The sequence below is a fragment of the Gopherus evgoodei genome, chromosome 20 (genome assembly GCF_007399415.2).
Source record: "Gopherus evgoodei ecotype Sinaloan lineage chromosome 20, rGopEvg1_v1.p, whole genome shotgun sequence".
NCBI lineage: Eukaryota > Metazoa > Chordata > Testudines > Testudinidae > Gopherus > Gopherus evgoodei.
In genome coordinates this window covers 975,077-995,439 of record NC_044341.1, presented here as the reverse complement: position 1 = coordinate 995,439, position 20,363 = coordinate 975,077, and the positions used below count along the sequence as shown (strand labels likewise).

At 46.8% G+C, this 20,363-nt stretch overlaps 1 protein-coding gene across 1 annotated transcript; it reads right to left on the bottom strand.

Annotated features, from left to right (window-relative positions):
• Positions 1-1,110: 1,110 nt before the first annotated feature.
• On the bottom strand, positions 1,111-18,585 carry SF3A3 (splicing factor 3a subunit 3). Its single transcript, XM_030539090.1, has 17 exons — positions 18,389-18,585; positions 17,768-17,815; positions 16,912-16,964; positions 15,302-15,407; positions 14,306-14,378; positions 13,777-13,868; positions 13,252-13,334; positions 9,875-10,013; positions 9,476-9,544; positions 9,036-9,103; positions 8,529-8,636; positions 7,268-7,337; positions 6,476-6,640; positions 6,264-6,374; positions 4,501-4,591; positions 2,184-2,239; positions 1,111-1,421 (listed from the first exon to the last, which is right to left on the bottom strand). The coding sequence occupies exons 1-17, from the start codon at positions 18,482-18,484 to the stop codon at positions 1,344-1,346; spliced, it is 1,506 nt and encodes a 501-aa protein (XP_030394950.1). The 5' UTR covers positions 18,485-18,585; the 3' UTR covers positions 1,111-1,343.
• Between the last annotated feature and the right edge of the window lie 1,778 nt (positions 18,586-20,363).

Here is a 20,363-nt window from a genome sequence, read left to right as displayed (position 1 = left end):
ACTGAAAATGGAGTTTATCAAGCAGGGACCTGATGCAAGCAGCTTTATCAGGGAGAGACAATGCCCCCCTTGCATCCTTTGCTTGTTGCAGGTGTAGAATCCAAGCCCCAGCTGCCTGTCTCAGGACAGCAGCACTCCCACCTCCTAGGAACAGAATTGTTCCCAGGGCTAGATGAGAGATTTCTTTTTTATTCTCATGGACATACACTGTGTGACACAAACACTTGACCACCAAATATTGACCTGGGCTCTCCCCACTGCAGGAGAGGTTAAAGCTGCCTCATCCCTGGGAAAAGAAAGGCTGCCCCTCCCATTATTCATTCCAAGCAAACCCCTGCCCAGCCTCCTGCACCTCCCTCCTCAGCTCAAGCAGCCTCACAGTCCACTGACAGCAGTGCTCAGGAATGGGCTGATGCTAACACTGCTTGGAGCCGAACAGATGTCGTGCGATGGGGATATTCAGAATGTTCCATTTCCCAGCAGTTCATGTTACATGTTCAGGAAGAGCAGGACGAAAAAGGAATCTACACACTTGACTCATATGCTGCCATTACTGTGGTTAAGTAATATAATACGAGTCGGATGGCTGTTTTCTTGCAGTACAAGGTCAAGGGGACCGCCTAACCACCATCAGTGCAGAAGCCTCCAGACACTCACTCCATTGCAGCCGATGCTGTCATATTTTTGATCAAGAAAGGGAGGGAAGAGCAATGCCCCTAAAAACTCAGGAATGCTGACAGAACTGGAAACCGCCTTTCACACTACCCTGCTGCAAACTGGGTAGCTCACTAGCTTCCTAGTGCCCAATTCCTCCTACAGTAACTGCATAGATAGAAACCAGGACTGAAAGGGAAAACAAGAGTCTTATTCACACAGTTCAGCTCAGAGTCCCGTGGACCTAGTGCTCACTTTAACTTGGGATGTTAACAGATGGTTTTTAAAAAAGTCAATCCCACCAAAGCAGCTCAAAGAACTGGAGCATCAGAGAAGAGACGCTATTACACTGGGAGCTGGGATCTCTAATAGCTGTATGCATGAGAGATTCTTGGTATTTTCATCGAGTTGAACTCTTCCTTACCAGGCTACAAAAGGAGAGAAGTTACTCAGGACTTCCTACACTAAAATCAGTTTATTTTTGCAGTATCTTTTAGTATAAAATACATTTTGGACCATCACGACTCTGTCTGCACAAGAAGGGACTTACAAGAAAGTGATTCTACAAAGTGTCTTTGAAATGTATGTTCATGCAGAACAGAAAATGCAAAAGTACAGAGAAGAAAGCACAGGGCTCAGAGTGCTTCACCAAGGGCCTCAGAGGAGCCAAATCCTCCAACCAGAGAAAGTTACAGTAGCCCTTGACGTTTCAAGTCTTCATAGGTCTTTTTATTCACCACATTCCCACTGGAATCCTCATATTCCTCCTAGAAGGGAAGCGAGAACATTGGTAGTATCTGGGCACGGCATGAAATAAGAATGGGAGAGTGTAACAGTAACTGATTTAGCTCCACCAACAGCAGCCTGTCAGCCCCTCAAACTAAAACAGACTAAGATCCCCCGCTTCTGCACACAGGGTCTCTCGGCAGACTCCCAGAGAAGGATAAATATTGGTTTGCAATGAGGACTTGGCTGGAGCATGCTAAGTTGTTACACTGCCTGCTGCAGTATGCTGTCCACTCTATCACAGCTTAGCTAAACTCAGCAGGACAACGGCAAATTCTGTAATAAATTGGATTTCACACTGCATTGTACGCTCATTCTATAAACAGTCTGCTCCATCATGGTAGGTCCTCTGGTCTACAATGGAAGAGTCTTAGTTACAGTTTTCACAGAATGACTCTCTGGAATCTCTCACCATTTAGATACCTCACTCCCCCCTACCCCCGCTTTCCAAACGGGAAGGGTTTAGACACTGCAGAGGGATGCTCTGAAGATGCCTAGGCAGAGAGAAGGGCCGGTGTCATACTAACAAGCAATATATTCCCAGCCAGGCATGTGCAGCTCTACACAGTTCTACCAACAGGAGCTCTGTTTCAAGCAGGGAGATCTCCAAACATACTCCCCAGCATTCAACAGATTCTCCAGGGAACTGGTACCTCTTTTGCTGGGACTAGAGGTTATGTAGGTAACAAGAGAGATTCAGCCAAACAGTAATGGCAACACCTGAACACTGATCCTCGGCTCACCTCTGTGTCAGGCTGCCATCTCTCCGAAGCTTTCTGCTGCTTCAGCTTTGCCCACACTGCGAATACAAAGTAACACTGAATCAGAATGCCACTTCCCTTGAACTATCAGCACTTAGTCTAGCGGGGTATGTACACTGCTGGCTCTTGAAACACACTCCCCTCAGCTCACTGGCTGACACGGACTGCACAGATTACTCAACAAGAGAAGCTGGCCATGACAGCCAGCTAGATAGCCGAGCAGCAGAGAGCTTCAGACAGGGCTGATGGTTAATATAAGACACTATGGTTATCTGACATAGTGGGCTTCTTAAAACAGTTGCACTAAATGTGCTTTGAGTTGCATCCTAAGGAGTTTGTACTGTGTGCAGCATTTCTCATCTGCTGTAAAACAAGCTGCACTTCAATGTCAGCTCACTAGAGCCACTGCAGACACCATTCCCAACCCTGCCGCACTCAGTGACACCGCAACCACCCCCCGTAGAAGCGGGAGGCAAGTTTGCCTCAAGCCAGCTGGTACAGAAGCTCTTAAGCTGAAGTAGCAAGTGTAAGGGGGAGAGTTTTGATTGGATGAGCTGACAAGCCACTTTGGAGAGGAAAGGAAATAAAAGGAACCCTAGTTCAGCTGCACTGAATCAGAGCCAGAATGTTTCATGGGCACCTGTTCCAGTGGTTCTCACAAATTCTGTGGTCGCCCCAGAGTGCAGCCACCAACTCTTGCTGGTGGCCACTCTGACAATTTTTCCTAAAATACTTAATTAACTTTAGGAAAAACAAATAAACATGCGGCTATACATGTCCAAATCACTGTAAAGGCTGGTTGGTTTGCTTTGCAGATTCAATAATAAAAATAATGTACAGTTGTCTCTATTCTTACTGGACCTAAACAGAATAGAAACACAATTAAGGCGCTTTGCACATTCTTGTCTTTTTGTTGTTGTTGTGTCTCTTTTGCTTTCTGGTTGTTTTGGTTTTTTTTAATAAAAGATTTGCTAGCTAATAAGCCTGCTGCAGTGAAAAGTGGTATTTGTATGTTTGTTAATAATCACAGCAGACTTACTAGCTAACTGGGAGGCTGTGAAAAGTGGTATTAACAAACATACCGATTACAAATATCAATTTTCACAGCAGACTTACTCAGCTCTGGCAAGCCAGGGGCCAAATTAAGCCCCGGATAGGGAGGTGGGTAGGGAGACAGTGGGGCCAGTGGCAATGCGGGAGGGTGGCGAGCTGAGGGCTGGCACCCACTGCCACACAGCCAGGGCCGGAGCCTGCCGCCCACCACCCTAGAGCTGAAGCCCAAAGCCCTCGCCTCACTGCCCCAGGGAAGGAGGGGAACTCACTGCCCCCCGGTTCTTCTGGCATTTGTGGCTCCAGAGTGGGGCAGGGCCCAAACCCTGCTGGTGGCCCTGGGGGAGGTTTCACTGCTTCCCTCCAGCCCGCCACCCACCTTCACTCACTGCCCTGGAAGCTGTGGCAGCAAGAAACTCCCCTGGTGGCCACATTTGAGAAACACTGACTTAGGCTACGTTTACACAGCAGCAGGTAGGTGCAACGCTCAAGTGAGTGCACTAAAATAGCAGGGCAGCTGCAGCGGCTGTGCCGAGCTAGCAAACCTACGTCTATCTGAGCTGGGAATTGCACTGCCCAGCTGTTGTATAGACATAGCCTTAACAGCAAAATTAAACTCCTCTTTCTGGGCTTTACTGCTGTGCCAGGCAGAGATTCTATCCGACTCTCCCTTCCTACTCCAGAATTGCCAGAGTAAGGGGTGACACAGTCGGCTCCCTCTTGCTTCCAGAGCTGAGAGAGTCAGTCTCTGCATATCTCGAGTGTGGCCAGGCAACTTTGTGCTGGCTGCTGCCCTCAGCCGGTACGTGCCCAGAGCAGAAGCTTTGCATTCTGGCGTTGACTGAAGCACCCAAAGCCAACATCATTAAGTTATGGCCAGTTAAAATGCTAACGCTTCGTGCTTGTAACAGGATTTACCTACAGGATTGCCCTGGCTGATTTCATCAGGTCTTTCCCTTCTCCCTCCTCACCATGGAGGCACAAAGGAAGAACGTCATGAACTTCAACTGAGCGTAACCAGCCTCTTGATTATCTGAAGGAGATTCGTGTCCCCTAATTGCAACTGGATGATTGAGGTTCCACCATATAAAAAGAATTACACCCCCCAGTGAGAACATTGCCAATAAAGAGGCATTCAGCCAGCAATCACAGCAGGTAACAGATCCCCACGTGCCCAAAAGAACAGCACAGATGAAAACAGACTCCACCTGCTCTCAGTTCTGAATAGAGACGTGCCAACATCACTTACAAGAGACTGCATCTTCAATCTGTGTGACATTAGCAAAATGAGCTGTGTTGGGAATGCCCAGGCATCTCATCCCATGAGCATGACGCCACTCCTGGAGGCAGAGCAGAAAAATCAGTATACAGGAGATATATAGCCCACAAAGTCACAGCCTCACAGTTAAAGTAAGTCAAACCTGTCTGAAAAATTAATGCCCAAGGAGACTAGAACAGAAAGAAAACAAGAGGAAAAACTATTTCTATCCATATTTTCCAGTTTGTTTCCTTTGACTATATACAAGATTCTGTCAGTTTCCCTTTATTGGGGGCTTTTCATACAATACAAGGAAAAAAAAGTTTCATAGAAAAAGGAAAATTTGATTGTAAATCCATAAATATTAGAATGGCAGTACTTAAAGCTACTTTTAAACTATTTTTTTTTAAACTGACTACACATTTCAAGTTAATAGTGTCTAATCAGCGTATGAGAATTTCACAGTATCAGATCTTAGAACTAAGCTATGATCCTATAGTATAATAATAACAAACAAAAACAACAACAGTTTAAAAGCAGTTTACGATTCCACGAGGCTAGGCACCCCCCAGGAGTGCAGTAACAATACAGTATTCACATGCTTGGGCAAGACTGATTTTCAGCTGAAATACTGTAGGATTCTGACAAAAATTCATTGAGAAGCAGGAGTGGGGACTCCCCTGCTGCAGTGTTTCCCAAATCTGGGATGCTGCTTGTTCAGGGAAAGCCCCTGGAGGGCCGGGCTGGGTTGTTTACCAGGGCCGGCCGATCGCAACTCCCACTGGCCGTGGTTCGCCACTTCAGGCCAATGGGGGCTGCGGGAAGGGCGGCCAGCACATCCCTCGGCCCACATCACTTCCTGCAGTCCCCATTGGCCTGGAGCGGCAAACCGCGGCAACTGGGAACCACGATCAGCTGGACCTTAGGACGGGGCAGGCAAACAAACCGGCCCGGCCCACCCGGGCCTTTCCCTAAATAAGCGGCGTCCCAAGTTTGGGAAACACTGCCCTACTGTATAAAGTGCAACAGATGCAGTGCTATAAACTCCTGAGCATCACTGCACAAAATTCACTTTCATTTAAATGGTACATTCACCATCAAGGGTTCTCAGCAAATATGGTAAAAGTGCAGGGTTAAAAACATGCCTTTTTAGGTCCGTTATAATTAAACCGTTATTAACCCCAAGGAGAGAAGCAGCATCCAAAAATAGCATCTCACGGGTTTTCAGTGTAGGATTCTCCTAGTGCTCAGAATCTCAGTACTAACAAAACTAGAATCCACTTACATTTATAGCCCCTGAAAGATCGGTTTGCTCCTAGGTATATTTTAAAAGCTATTAAAATCTGTTACTTAGCTTTGGGTTTTATAGAACTTGTTTCCTCTATCAGTTTTGCCAGAGAACTTTACAGTAAGGTGTTTGTCAACATACTGCCAGTATCTAAAGCGGTAGCTACCAGGTACTCAGCAACAGCTCGGGCACTGCTAGACATTGGAATCGGGGTACCCGAGGAGGGAGACCCTACAACCACCAGGGGCAAATGGCACCTAAGAGCCTCTTCAAATGGATTATAGCTCAAACAGTACAGCCCTCCAGTCTCAGCCCCAAGCATGGGACCGCCTCCTGGGACAGGATTTAAACATGCCCTTCCAGCCCAAAGGTGACAGCTCCAATCACCAAGACTCCATCCATTAGTTACATATAACTAGGATTACCTCAAAACCGACTGATGGGCTAATGCCAAAGCGTTACTTACTGCGAAGTGCCGCTGGAAAGCTTTGGGCCCTCGGTAGGTGTAGTTACCGCAAATCTCACAGTTGTAATTGATGTTCAAACCATGCAGTTTATATAACCAATAGGGGATAGGCTGAAAAATAAATCAGGCAAAGCTTAGGTCAGATTACAAGACAGGTGATTTGGATGCAGTGAAAGATCTCTGCTCTGGAGTGCCTGGGGAGCCAGTCTCACCTTGCCATCCCAGCCAAGAGGCAGATTTTTAGGGTTGTAAATTATTTCATTCTCTTCATCTTCACTTTCGCTTTCACTGATCTGCTCCTCCTCTTCCTCCTCTCTCTCTTCCCCTGTGCGTGCTTGTTTACGCTGCACGTTCTCATGGGTGAGATGTCTCTGTTCCTATGATGCAGGAAAGCACACAAGCATGAAGAGTTATGCATGAAGCCAAAGACAGCAGCATATGTGGCAGCAAACAAACCAACCAAAAAACGTGTGGGGGAAATCACAGCAGTATTCACCCTTCTTGTGTTAAGCTTTAATTACAATCACTTCCAAGCTGCTTGGCAATGGTGGCAATCAGCCTTCTAAGAGTGACCACTGAAAACTGCGACAAGAACATGAAGCCGAATGAAGGCAGCACTCACAGGGGCTTGCTGTCTCTGGTGGTTAGATGTAAAATCTAAGTTCTACAAGGAGAAAAGCTGCCCCAAGGGCACTCATGACTGTTCTGTCTGGGTTACAAAGACTCACGATATGCCATTCACAAGAGAGGCAGACCCAATGCTCAGCACCATTGTTGGAGATGGATTCTTAACTAGAAGCTGACAGGTTAACACACAACAAGAATAAGCAGTTCCAACCCCCTGCTCAGGAGCGCCGCCAGCTTTGTACAGCACCGTACATAAAATAACCCTTCTGTGCATGGTGTTTAAGAAAGGATGAGACTGAAGACATGAATGAGCTTGCAACAACTTTTAAGGCACTGCATCTGTAAAGCTCAAAAAAGGTAAAAAGTAAAAACCTTACCCCAAGAATTTCCACATACTCGTAGACCTGAGCTTCCAGGAACGCAAGGTCTTTGTTCCTCTCTGTGTCCCTGGAAATACAAAGGGGAACTTGTGAAATTCTTTTCAAGCACCGCAAATGCTGTCCATGCACCCGGTTCCTAAAGATGCATTTGATTTGTAGCTACTAAGGAAGTAGGAAAACAAACATCAACCACTCCGTGTAGCCTCTGCTGCACACGTACTGATCAGTCACACTAGATCCACTGACCAGCTAACTCAGCCTTTTGGCCCCAATATGCAGAGCATCCTAAAGCTCCAGGAACATCTCAGCTCTGCCGCTGGGGCAATAATGAAGGAGGTAACCAGCCAAGCAGGAAACTTTTAGGCCATGTCTACATCTACAATTTTGCAGCGCTGGTTGTTACAGCTGTATTAGTACAGCTGTATAGGGCAAGCGCTGCAGAGTGGCCACACTTACAGCAACCAGCGCTGCAAGTGGTGTTAGATGTGGCCACACTGCAGCGCTGTTGGGCGGCTTCAAGGGGGGTTCGGGGAACGCGAGAGCAAACCGGGAAAGGAGACCAGCTTCGCTGCGGTTTGCTCTCGCGTTCCCCGAACCACCCTGCAAACCGCAGGGAAGGAGACCTGCTTGCTCGGGGGTTCGGGGAACGCGAGAGCAAACCGGAGAAGGAGACCAGCTTCCCCGCGGTTTGCTCTCGCGTTCCCCGAACCCCCCTGCAAACCGCAGGGAAGGAGACCTGCTTGCTCGGGGGTTCGGGGAACGCGAGAGCAAACCGGGGAAGGAGACCAGCTTCCCCGCGGTTTGCTCTCGCGTTCCCCGAACCCCCCTGCAAACCGCAGGGAAGGAGACCTGCTTGCACGAGGGTTCGGGGAACGCGAGAGCAAACCGCAGGGAAGGAGACCTGCTTGCACTGGGGTTCGGGGAACGCGAGAGCAAACCGGGGAAGGAGACCTGCTTGATTACCAGAGAGGCTTCCTCAGGTATGCTGGGATACCTGCTTATTCCACGGAGGTCAAGAAAAGCGCTGGTAAGTGTCTACACTTGATTACCAGCGCTGGATCCTCTACACCCGAGACAAAACGGGAGTACGGCCAGCGCTGCAAACAGGGAGTTGCAGCGCTGGTGACGCCCTGCAGATGTGTACACCTCCTAAGTTGCAGCGCTGTAACCCCCTCACCAGCGCTGCAACTTTGTGATGTAGACAAGCCCTTAGTCTAAATGAAGGGCCAACCTGGGTATGAAACTTTAGAGGACTCACCTTTTGCTTCCTTTTGTCTTTGGATTCTTGGCAAACAAGGAAGAATCAAGGGCTTCCAAAGATTTGCCTTTTGTGCTGAACAGCCTCTGAGCACGCTCTTCCAGAGTACTGGGGGAAAACAGGGAAGGAGGTGAATCTAGGGTGTAGGTTTATTTTTTAAATAGATTGGTTTGTGCTCAAATAATTATGTTTTTAATTACATTATAAATTAATCATTCAGAGGTCCTGAGATAATAAGAATAAGCATCATATTGACGAACATGGCTTAGGCACTGCTTTTGCATCAGGCTCTTGAGGTCCTATTATTTCGCATTATGTATTAGTCCATTATGAACTTCAGACTTCAGAGCAAAGTATATGATAAGAATTCCTCGCGATACTTTCAGTGTTGTCTTGTACAAGAATTATTACACAGATCTTTGGAAAACAACCGATGTCCAATGCAGAAAGGTGAGACAAACAGCTCAATAACTGAAACGAATCTAGAAAAAAGCCACAGCTTCTTACCCGCCACATTTCAGACCCAAAGCCAGTAAAGCAGATTTTAATCTGTCCAGTCCCAGGGAGGCCAATTCCTGTACAATTAAAATAAACCAATGTACATGAGCATTGTTTTCAGGTGTTAACAACAATATGATCCAAATGTGTCCATTTTAATTCATTAAAAAACCCAACATTACTCATGAAAGCACTAAGGTGGCTCTCTTCTACCCACATCAATGGCATCTATCGCAGGGGCTTGCCCACAGCTATGATGGAGAAAAATGCTTCCAAGTTACTGGTATCTCCAGTGACAGAAAGAAGAGGCCACCTACACAGTGAACTTCCATTTACAGTGGTTGTGGCCTGAGTCTCTCATTCCCACAAAGAGAATTTTGAAAAGGAACAAGGTGGATGGATCCCACCAAGATTTTTAGTATAAAGTGCTTAACACACAGAGAACATACCTCCCAAGAGGAAAAGGCTGAGAGATCCAGATGGGCTCCAGCATGGGTAAGTGCACTGCTGGTCTCTTTCTGCCAAGAAAAGCCACATAAGTTGCTAAACAGATCTTCAGGACATTACATAACATTTGAGCAGCAATACCAAAATATCCTTCCTACTTCAAGAACAATGACATTAATAATGGGGTGATCTCAGCACTAAACTGAATAAATCAAATACATGGGAAACCTCCAGATAAGTGGAAAAACAGACAGAATACACATTAGCAGTAAGCTGGGACACAACCGAGCTACACTACACTGTGAGACTGTTTACCTTGACGACCATTTTACACACCATGACATTGTACCCAAGCTGTGAGAAATATATCAGCATTTCATGTGCGCATAATGATTGCTCACCGGCCAACCAGGGAACGTTCCATTGTCCCACTTCTTCTCAAACTCATTCTGAATCTTCCCAAAAAGTTCATTCTGATCCAGCAGTGGCTTCACCCGATCTGTGTAATCCTGCAGATACTCAAGAAGCATTTCAAGATACCTGTCAGAGGAAGAGCCAGCTCAGGTAATTTGGTATCAGAGTTTGCGCAAGATGAACACATTAGACATTTTTGCATCATACATACTGAAGCGCATGAGGGTGACACCCCTTGCCCCACAATTATACAGGGAATATTCCCACTATTTCTTTCCTTCCCAACAAATCTCTCTTCTACTGAACAAACTCCTGGCTGTTAAGAACAACTTCTGGGTAACAGATTATTTCACCAGAAGCTTCAGTCCGAATAAAACATCATCTGTTTGACTTTTTAGATTACAGGCAAGATTCACAGCTGACAAATACAGTACATACAACCTGACAGTCTCACAAACACACATGTAGGTGTAATTTAATTTCACATCATCTGCTAGTCTTGTAAACAGCAGTTCAGTATGAGGTGATTTGTCTGAAATTGAAAAGGCTCAACATTTACACAGAAAAGCTTGCCTGTAAAGTGTATGGACTCAGAAAGAAAAAATAAAGAGCATGAAACAGATGGGGGAAACAAGAAGAGAGAACAACATTCGCTGGATGTTTACACTAAAATAATTAGCAATGCATGTGGATTGCTGATGTTTGGCCTTCTTTATACTACAAACATCACCATATTTCTCACATATTTAAGCATACTTGTGGCCCAAACTGTTTTATTCCTGCCTTGGTAGATCCCTCCCGATACAGACGTTCCAGAAAGCCATAGATATCTACCAAGGTTAAACTATGGTTCTCTAACATGAGTTATTCCAGACACACAAGCCACAGTGCACTACATTCTATCATGAGCTATCACTCTATCATGTCTGTCCCAGACATGGCTCTGTCCATAAGTAGGGAATTTTAGTGAAGTGTTTCCAATAGTGCTACTAACACTTTAATGGCATCAGCAGGAGCCCTAATGTGGGACAAGATTTTGGTTGCTTCCAATATTTCTACTACCATGTCAGTGAACCCGAGTTACACAGCCACATTTAACCAAGGCTTCTTTGAGCATGGATAAAACATTATATTTTCATCATTAACTTGACAAATAGATGAGACAGCTCACAACCCTCAGAGCTATTGTTTCACATTCGGTTTGCAAACCCTGCATTAGTTATGTTGGGACAGTTCTCTTCACAACCATAAAAGCTAAAAGACATATGATGCAACTTTCAAAAGTGCTCAGCATTGGCCTAAATCTGCTTCAGTTGAAGTTAATGATAAAACTCCCCTTGACTTCAAAGGAGCAGCGAGGCCAAAACTTAAGCACTTTTGAAAATTCCAAAACACTGACAGCTTAGATCCTGCTGCACATTTCAGAGAGGGTGGTGGACTCTGCGGAAAGTCCTTACTTTATGAAACGTTAGAACTACATCTAAGGAGTACCCAGTCACATTCCCCCCAGTGAATCTTCATCCTGATTGTGAATGAATGTTTTTCACAAAGCAATCACTCTGTATTTGACCTCTTGGTTCTCCTCCTCAAAGGAAACCTGCACAAAGCCTTCAAAAGATAAGCCTGGGAGCTTAAATTCATAACTTTGCTAGATAATAAAAATCATGAACTTAATAGAGACACTGGATTTATGGCTTATAGATTGTTGTAATAACTCACTAAACCCTCTCCAGCTTTCTATTTCCCTCACCAAATGACTGGAGATATATTAACAGGCCACTTCACCATGAGTGATCCTTGAAATTTGTTAACTACTTATGCCAAACAATCTGTTCCATCTTGTATTTAGCTGTGATGCTAGAGTAACGTTCCCAGGCCTGAAGAAGAGCTCCATGTGGTTCAAAAGCTTGTCTCTCACCAACAGAAGTTGGTCCAATAGAAGATATTACCTTACCCGCACTGTCTCTCTAATATATTGGGACCAACATGGCTACAACACTGAATACAACAATGGAAGATATTGAACTGAACATGAACAAAAAGGAAGCAAATCTTAACAGCAACATCTACTCCCTGAGCAAATGCAAGGAATCTCATCATCCCCAGAGATCTCACCATCACGTACAACTCCATATCTGCAGAACAACTCTGCTGAAGGACTTTGGAAAAACTGAGGAACCATCTACTGCACCTCAGATACTCCAGAAGGGACCCCCTCAAACAAGAATTAATCCCATGCTCCCACATACTGGAAGAAAAAAACAAACAGGAAACTTATCTGAAAATCACTCATAATCTGACCTCTCAGGATAGGTCTACACAGGGATAAAAGTCATGGGTCCCAGCCAGCTGACCCATGCCAGCCACTGGTTTTCTATACCCATACAGACATACCCTCAGTCCTCTCCTCAAAGGAAATCTGCACAACACCTTCAAAAGAGAAGCCTAGGCATTTAAATTCATAACTTTGCTAGACACTAAAAATCATGGACTGAATACACACACTGGATTTATAGTTTATAACAAAAAGCCTATAATCCACTAAACTCCTCTCCACCCCAGAACTGGAGAGGTATTAATGGGCCACTTAACATATATTTCAAGGGACCAGTCAAGGGTGAACTACTTATGCTAAACAACCTGTTCCACCTTGTACTCAAAGTGTAACAGCTAAATACATTTCCTAGACCTGAAGTCGAGCTCTGTATATCTCAAAAGCTTGTTTCTCATCAACGGAAGTTGGTCCAATAAAAGATATTACCTCCGCCACCTTGTGTCTCAATGAGCGAACATTTGGGAGGCCATTGTTTTAGTGTTACAGCAGTGAGATCCTGGCATAAAGACACTGTCAGCGTACAGACGCTCAGAACAAGAGGTAGCAAGAGCCAACAGGCTCCATGCTGATATGTTACCATATTTAAATATTCTGGATACACACAGATTATCCATACTCAGCATTTAACATTGTTTCATACGCTTCATCATGCCAAATTAAAAGTATCTTGGTACCGCTCCACTGAAGCATCATCACGTAACTTCTTACAGCAATGACTTAGTAAGTAACAAGAAATACTCCTACATTTTCTCCTGTAACACCGGGGAACTATATCCCTAGGCTGCTGCAATATCACAAACACAAAGCCCTGAAACCCGGAGTTGCTCCTTCTACAGAGATGAATGAATCCTGCACTTACAGCACAGAATCGGTAATTTGTTTAAAAAATACAAAATCACTAATTTGCATAAGCTTTGCTTGAAAAGCAACAAATCAGAACTGGTTATGAAAACTATTTCATCCAGGTCTTGAATGTACATCACGAAATTTAATTCCTCCTGGACAGTCTGTCATGGATGAAGGGCCCACCTTTTATATTCAGCATTTTTTCGCTCTTTGGGAATATCGAAGAGTTGGTCAAATGTGGATAAGTATGTGATGTAATCCAGTTTCTGAAAACAAAGAGGCTGGGAGTCAGATTTTACACACAAAACAACCTAACAATATATCTCCAGTCACTCACTGGACGACAAGAAATGGTATCTTTCCATACCTCCATTCTGGGTTGCAGCATGCCACTTTTTCTTTCTCATGCCACCTTAGAGACCCTGGGCTATTTGGTAACAGAGGGGAAAAAAGGGAACAGCCTCTTTCAAGACCACATCAGTGGAGAGGCCTGTGAGAGCAGCTGTAGATACACCTGCACGAATGGGAGAGCCCAGGAAAGGGTCACTTAGAATTTAAAAATTCTTAACCTACAGCCTCCAAAAAAATAGGCACCCATGTAACATGTAGGTGGAAATGAACTATTTAAAATGACCTCAGAAATGCTCGGCTCTGACCACTCAATAATAGATGTTTGAGTATGTCTCCTAAGCAATTATAGCCTCTTACCTCTGATGATTTTAAGTTAATGTACTTGAGGTAACAATCATGAAGATCCAAGTACCGGCCATAACCTTCTTCATCTGTGAACTCCACTAGATCTACAGAAGATACATTATGCAAAGAGCTTTATTAGAAATACTGAAGATCGGAATTACTGCAGAATGTTCTCATTTCAAGTATTCCTCTTGTGGTAGAACCACCTCACATAAGCACAGCTTGTAACTGCAGCTGAATACAAGCTATGCTTACATGAGATGTTTCTTAACGTTTCTGCAGGTTCTAAACATAATCAACTAACTGCTCCTTTACAATAATACACTAGATCCACCCTCAAGCGAGAGGCACTTTTACTGCAGAACATTCCAGAGTGGATAAAATACACACATAGGCACCTGATCTGAGAGTAACTTTCAGAGGGTTATTAAGGAGAGAGATTCAGAGACATGCAAAGCCAACCAGACAACTCTCTAACTAAAAACAAGCAAGCAAGGCATTTTTGCTATATCTAAGTTTAAATATGAAACCACGGACTTACTTTGTGCCTCTTCACTGGGGTTCTCTCTGGCTTTCAACAGTTCCTCAAATTCCACTGACATCGGCACACAGATCTTCGGGAAAGATCAGACATTATAGCAAAAATACACACACACTGCTGTGATAAAGTCAAGACCAATTAACGTGAAGTCACATTGACAAATCTGCACTTTCCATAATGAACCTATTGCAGAAGTATTCCCACTGCCAAATCAAAGATCATCTTGTTCCAAACTTTTTGTTTCTGCCATTACATACAACACAAACTGTATTGAGATATTACTGTGGGCCTTGTTCAGTTCCTGTTCAACTGTATTTAATCAGTACATATACAAAGTGCACTATATGGAGAACAGGAGATTCCCTAGCCACAGAGTGTGGAAAAGCCAAGGCGCTAGGATCTTTGTAGTTCAGCACAGAGGCTGCAGGCACAGATATGCAGTCAACTCTATCAAGCAATTGCCTTGAAATTCCCCTACATCAGCTGGCACTCTGGTGCTGATGTCTTTGAATTCCAGGGGTTCTCTCCCCCATGACTATTCTCTCATTGATGCAGGAACAAATTATGTAGACAACTCCTAAAAATGCCTTCTTCACAGAGGGGAGGAGGATCCTCCGCCCCCCAAAAAATCTGGCCAGCACAGGGAAGGCAATGCTGAATGCCTCCCCAACAGCAGAGGAGAACACAACTCTTAAACTGAACACACAACATTCATGATTAGCATTTTGCACATTTTCTCATTCTTGGGCTGCTCTCTCTCTTTCATGGAATGGCTCTTCTATCACAGGAACTTGGACGCGGCCCTCGGTTTAAAACCACCTCTTTCCATTCACTGCATTTTAATATTTTGGAATTTATCGTAAATGAGATAGGTTGAGAACCACCAAACTGATAATGCAAAACATCCAAGAGCACTCAATACTGTATAGATATACTCCTTGTCACTGTCCTGTGGGTTCACATACCATCTCTCCCATGGCGTACAGGGGCACTTACCTCATTTGGGTGCTTCCGGTGAAATTCCTTGATCTGTTTTAGTCTATTATAGAATTCTGCAAACTCATTTGGCCCTGAAATGGCGCTGAGCTCCTCCTTCCGTAACCTGCGGGTCCAGGAGAAACAAAGTCAGATTTTGAGGGTAACAGAGAGCAGGATTAGGATTGTTTATTGCAATTTGCAATATTGTAATTTGAGAGTTTCATTCATGATTCTAGTTCTGATTACACAAGGGTTCCCTAAACTATGGAAAAATTGTCACCCATCCACCAATCTCTCAACCAAAATTACATAGAGATCTCAAACTCAGATAGGTTTAGGATTTTGGGGCTCTGCTTTCCTTCCTACATTCAGATGCACAGTCCCCAATTACTGCCTTTCAACCTCTCAGAATCTCCCACTCAAGCCAAAAGAGACAACCACCCCTCCCCCCGTCCCATTACAATCTACACAGGATTAAATTCAATAGTGAATCTAGGGAGTTACTTTGACAGTATCAAGCACTGAAATATGACTCCACTGGTACATTTGCTACCATCACCACACACACTCCTTTTCAACTGTTGCATGGGCTATATTTACACTACAGACCTTCTCCCATGTAGCCGCTCTATGCCAACAGGAAAGAGCTCTCTCATCAACATAATTAAATCACCCCCCATAGACACCAGCGCTTCTGTCCCTAAAACGTACGTCGGCCAGAGTGTGTTTTTTTCACATCTCGACCTACAAAAATTTTACCAACAAAAGGGCTAGTGAGACATAGCCCTGAAGAAATTTACTGCTGAACTGTATTGAACCGGTAACACCCTTTCTTGTCCCTTATTCTACAGAAGAAGCAACACATAGCAAGTGAAATGTGATTTGCATGAATCTTTAACCATGTACAGGTTTTGGTATGAACTAGGAGTGAAACTCTGCGGTCAGTATATTCTGTAGTTTCTGTTGATCCAGTTCATTAAACCGACAAATGGGAGTGCAGATCACTCAGCCCTAACTGCATCTTATTTAATGGAACATTTTACTGGCAATTTCTTCTCTAACATGATGCTTTGGAAAGCCTACATTTATGGCACAATTATTCCTTCCCTCCCCTTCCCACTCCCACACACTTTGGATCTCACAGTATTTCGCAGCCAAATCTTAAGCTAGCAATAGCTTTATAATGACATGTTGCTCTATGGTACTGATAAGGTTATGTCAGGATACTCATCAGAAATGTGTTGTCAATGGTTTATTTCCAGCACTAGACTTTTCCTTCCAAGTTAAAATCTGGCAAGTGCAATAACATTCCTGGAAGAAAACTTACATTTGCTTGGGGGGTGATTTCTTCTTTTACAAGTGCCATCGCTCTAAATGCTTCATTCTCTTTATACAGGGCCTTAAGAAGTGCCATTAACTCCCTTCTGTGGCTTTGCAAAGCACTACAGGTAAGTCTACACTGCAATTAAAAACCCGCGACTGGCCTGTGCCAGCTGACTCAGGTTTGCAGGGTCTGGGCTAAGGGGCTGTTTAATTGCTGTGTAGACATACCCTATGTGAAGGCATTTAGCTAGCAGACCTTTCAGTTTTAAAAAAAGGTGAGATCAGGTCTTTTTGCAGACACTTACCCATCCTTATCATCATACAAGTCTCTCAGATTTCCACTCACTTCCATATACCGCTAAAAAACAAAAACATGTTAGTGTTATGCATGTATCTTTGCAGCAATACAGCACAACATGCAGAGAAATTAGGAAAAACAAACTGCTTTCTTGGAAGCTTGACAAAGCTTGCTTATGTTTGAAAGGATAATCTCACAAACTTGAGCCAAACAGACCAAGAAATGAAAGAATGCTCACTGAAGAGTAATGAAACACTATAGGGAAACTTAGCAGCTGAAAGTGTTTTCAGGGAAATGCAATAACATGCTACCCAAGTCATTTCATGCTCTTCTGTTAAGTTTTGCTGTTCAGTAAATTACCTAAATGAAAATAATTAATACTGTGATTTAAAATATACCTAAAGGCTTTTAATGCTAAAACTGATATGTAAATCCATCTAACTCATGCTCCATGTGCCCAAGTTCTGATAAAAGGTAATGCATATGCATCAAGCATGGTGGAGAATAGACCCTATAACTTCAATGCCAGGTATCTCTGCAGAGTAAACACAGGAACTAGTAGGAGTATACTTTTTAAATTTGCAGACAGAAACAAAACTAGGCAAACTCAGCCTATGACTTTAACTGTAAGCAATACTCCACTAAATACTATTATCAGCTTGCACATGTCTATAGCTATAGCAGTGCACAGAAAGCCATTTTCCTTTGACCTTGTACCCTGCAATCTTAATGTGCTACACGCATCCAAAAATAAAATTTGCAATGTATTGCTTAAGTAAGCCACAGCCCCCGACCATCCTGTACTTCAGTCCACAAACTTTATGGTACACAGCTGTAAGGTAAAGCGGAGGGGTGATACTCACATCCTGCATTGCTCGGGTGCGGTGATCAGAGTTAATCTGGTCACGTAACTACAAGACAGAGCAGAAAACAGATTAGCCAGATTTACTGTCTGCAGTTCAGCTGAGAACAGTCTCTGCTCTGCACTCAGGAGTTCTCAAACTGGCGGTTGGGACCCCTCAGGAGGTCACGAGGTTATTACGGGGGGGGTGACAAGCTGTCAACCTCCACCCCAAACCCAGCTTGCTTCCAGCATTTATAATGGTGTTAAATATATTAAAAGTGTGTTTAATTTATTGGGGGGGGGGGGTCGCGCTCAGGGACTTGCTGTGCGAAAGGAGTCACCAGTACAAAAGTTTGAGCCCCACTGGCCGGGGGAGACTCGGTCAGCGGGACAAACGCCGCTGTTGGGACATCCGACATCCAACCGCTCTGGGGAAGCGGCTTCCCACGGAACAGGGCCAAGGGACGGGGGCCCACGAGCCCAGAAACCGCGCTGGGGGGGGGGGGGGGCGCTCCCCGGTGCCTTGCGGGGGCGTCCGGTGGCTCCAGGTTCGCCCCCAGGCTAGTCACTGCCCCGCCCCCCCGGGCGCGCTGGGGGCCCTGGCCCCGGGAGAGGAGCCGCCGGCCCCGCCCCACCGCACCGTGGATTTCTTAATCAGCATCTCCTTGGCCATCACATCCATGAGCCGCTCCCGCTCCTCGTGGTAGCGCCGCTGCTGCTCCAGGATCGTCTCCATCTTCCCCGCGCGCCCGCCAGCCGGAACCCTCCCTCCCGGTGCTCCCCCTCACGGCCCCGACCGGAAACCCTCCCGCTCAGTGCTCCCCCTTCTCCGGCCCGACCGGAAACTCCCGCTCAGTGCTCCCCCTTCTCCGGCCCGACCGGAAACCCTCCCTCCCGGTGCTCCCCCTCACGGCCCCGACCGGAAACCCGCCCTCCCAGTGCTCCCCCCTCTCCGGCCCGACCGGAAACCCTTCCTCCCAGTGCTCCCCCCCGCTCCGGCCCGACCGGAAACATTCCCTTCCTCCCAGTGCTCCCCCTCACCGCCCCGACCGGAAACCCTCCCTCCCAGTGCTCCCCCCCGCTCCGGCCCGACCGGAAACCCTCCCTCCCAGTGCTCCCCCCCGCTCCGGCCCGACCGGAAACCCTCCCTCCCAGTGCTCCCCCCTCTCCGGCCCGACCGGAAACCCTCCCGCTCAGTGCTCCCCCTTCTCCGGCCCGACCGGAAACATTCCCTTCCTCCCGGTGCTCCCCCTCACCGCCCCGACCGGAAACCCTCCCTCCCAGTGCTCCCCCCTCTCCGGCCCGACCGGAAACCCTCCCGCTCAGTGCTCCCCCTTCTCCGGCCCGACCGGAAACATTCCCTTCCTCCCGGTGCTCCCCCTCACCGCCCCGACCGGAAACCCTCCCTCCCAGTGCTCCCCCCCGCTCCGGCCAGACCGGAAACCCTTCCTCCCAGTGCTCCCCCCCGCTCCGGCCAGACCGGAAACCCTTCCTCCCAGTGCTCCCCCCTCTCCGGCCCGACCGGAAACACTCCCGCTCAGTGCTCCCCCCCGCTCCGGCCAGACCGGAAACATTCCCTTCCTCCCAGTGCTCCCCCTCACCGCACCGACCGGAAACCCTCCCGCTCAGTGCTCCCCCCGCTCCGGCCCGACCGGAAACATTCCCTTCCTCCCAGTGCTCCCCCTCACTGCCCCGACCGGAAACCCTTCCTCCCAGTGAACCCCCCTCACTGGCCCGACCGGAAATCTCCGCTGGCAGCATGATTCCTCCGTGACACGGGTTGCTGGAGCTCCAGGAGGAGCGGTGCAGATGCTCCGGCCAAGCCCCGCTGCCTTAGGCGCTGCCGGCTCCTTGGAGCGGGTCAGCCGGAGTCACCGGCAGCGCCTGGGGAAACGTAATGACCCCGCTCCCCGCGCTCTGCCGTCCTGGTCCCAGAGATCAGAGTGTCTGTGTGTGACCCCTGTGCACTGTGTGTGTGCCAGGCGTGCCCCCGTGTGTGACCCCTGTGCACTGTGTGTGTGCCAGGCGTGCCCCCATGTGTGAACCCTGTGCACTCTGTGTGTGTGCCAGGCGTGCCCCCATGTGTGACCCCTGTGCACTGTGTGTGTGCCAGCCGTGCCCCCGTGTGTGACCCCTGTGCACTGTGTGTGTGCCAGGCGTGCCCCCATGTGTGACTCCTGTGCACTGTGTGTGTGCCAGGCATGCACCGGTGTGTGAACCCTGTGCACTATGTGCGTGCCAGGCATTCCCCCGTGTGTGAACCCTGTGCACCGTGTGTGTGCCAGGCGTGCCCCAGTGTGTGAATCCTGTGCACTGTGTGCCAGGCTTGCCCCCGTGTATGAACCCTGTGCACTCTGTGTGCCAGGTGTGCCTCATGTTCCCCATATGCCCGGTGCCTGTGCACCCCCAGTGGGTGGGTGTCTGTGCCCTTGTGCACTCTGTGTGCGCAGCATACAGCCGTCAGCACTAGTCCATCCCATCCCCATTGCTGCAGGCTGGAGCCCTCTCTCGCAATTTAATGAGTGTGATGATAGTTCCAGGATCACTAAAGCTTTGTGTACATGACCATCTCGACTTTCATTACAAACAAATAAGCTTCTAGCCCTTGAGACTGT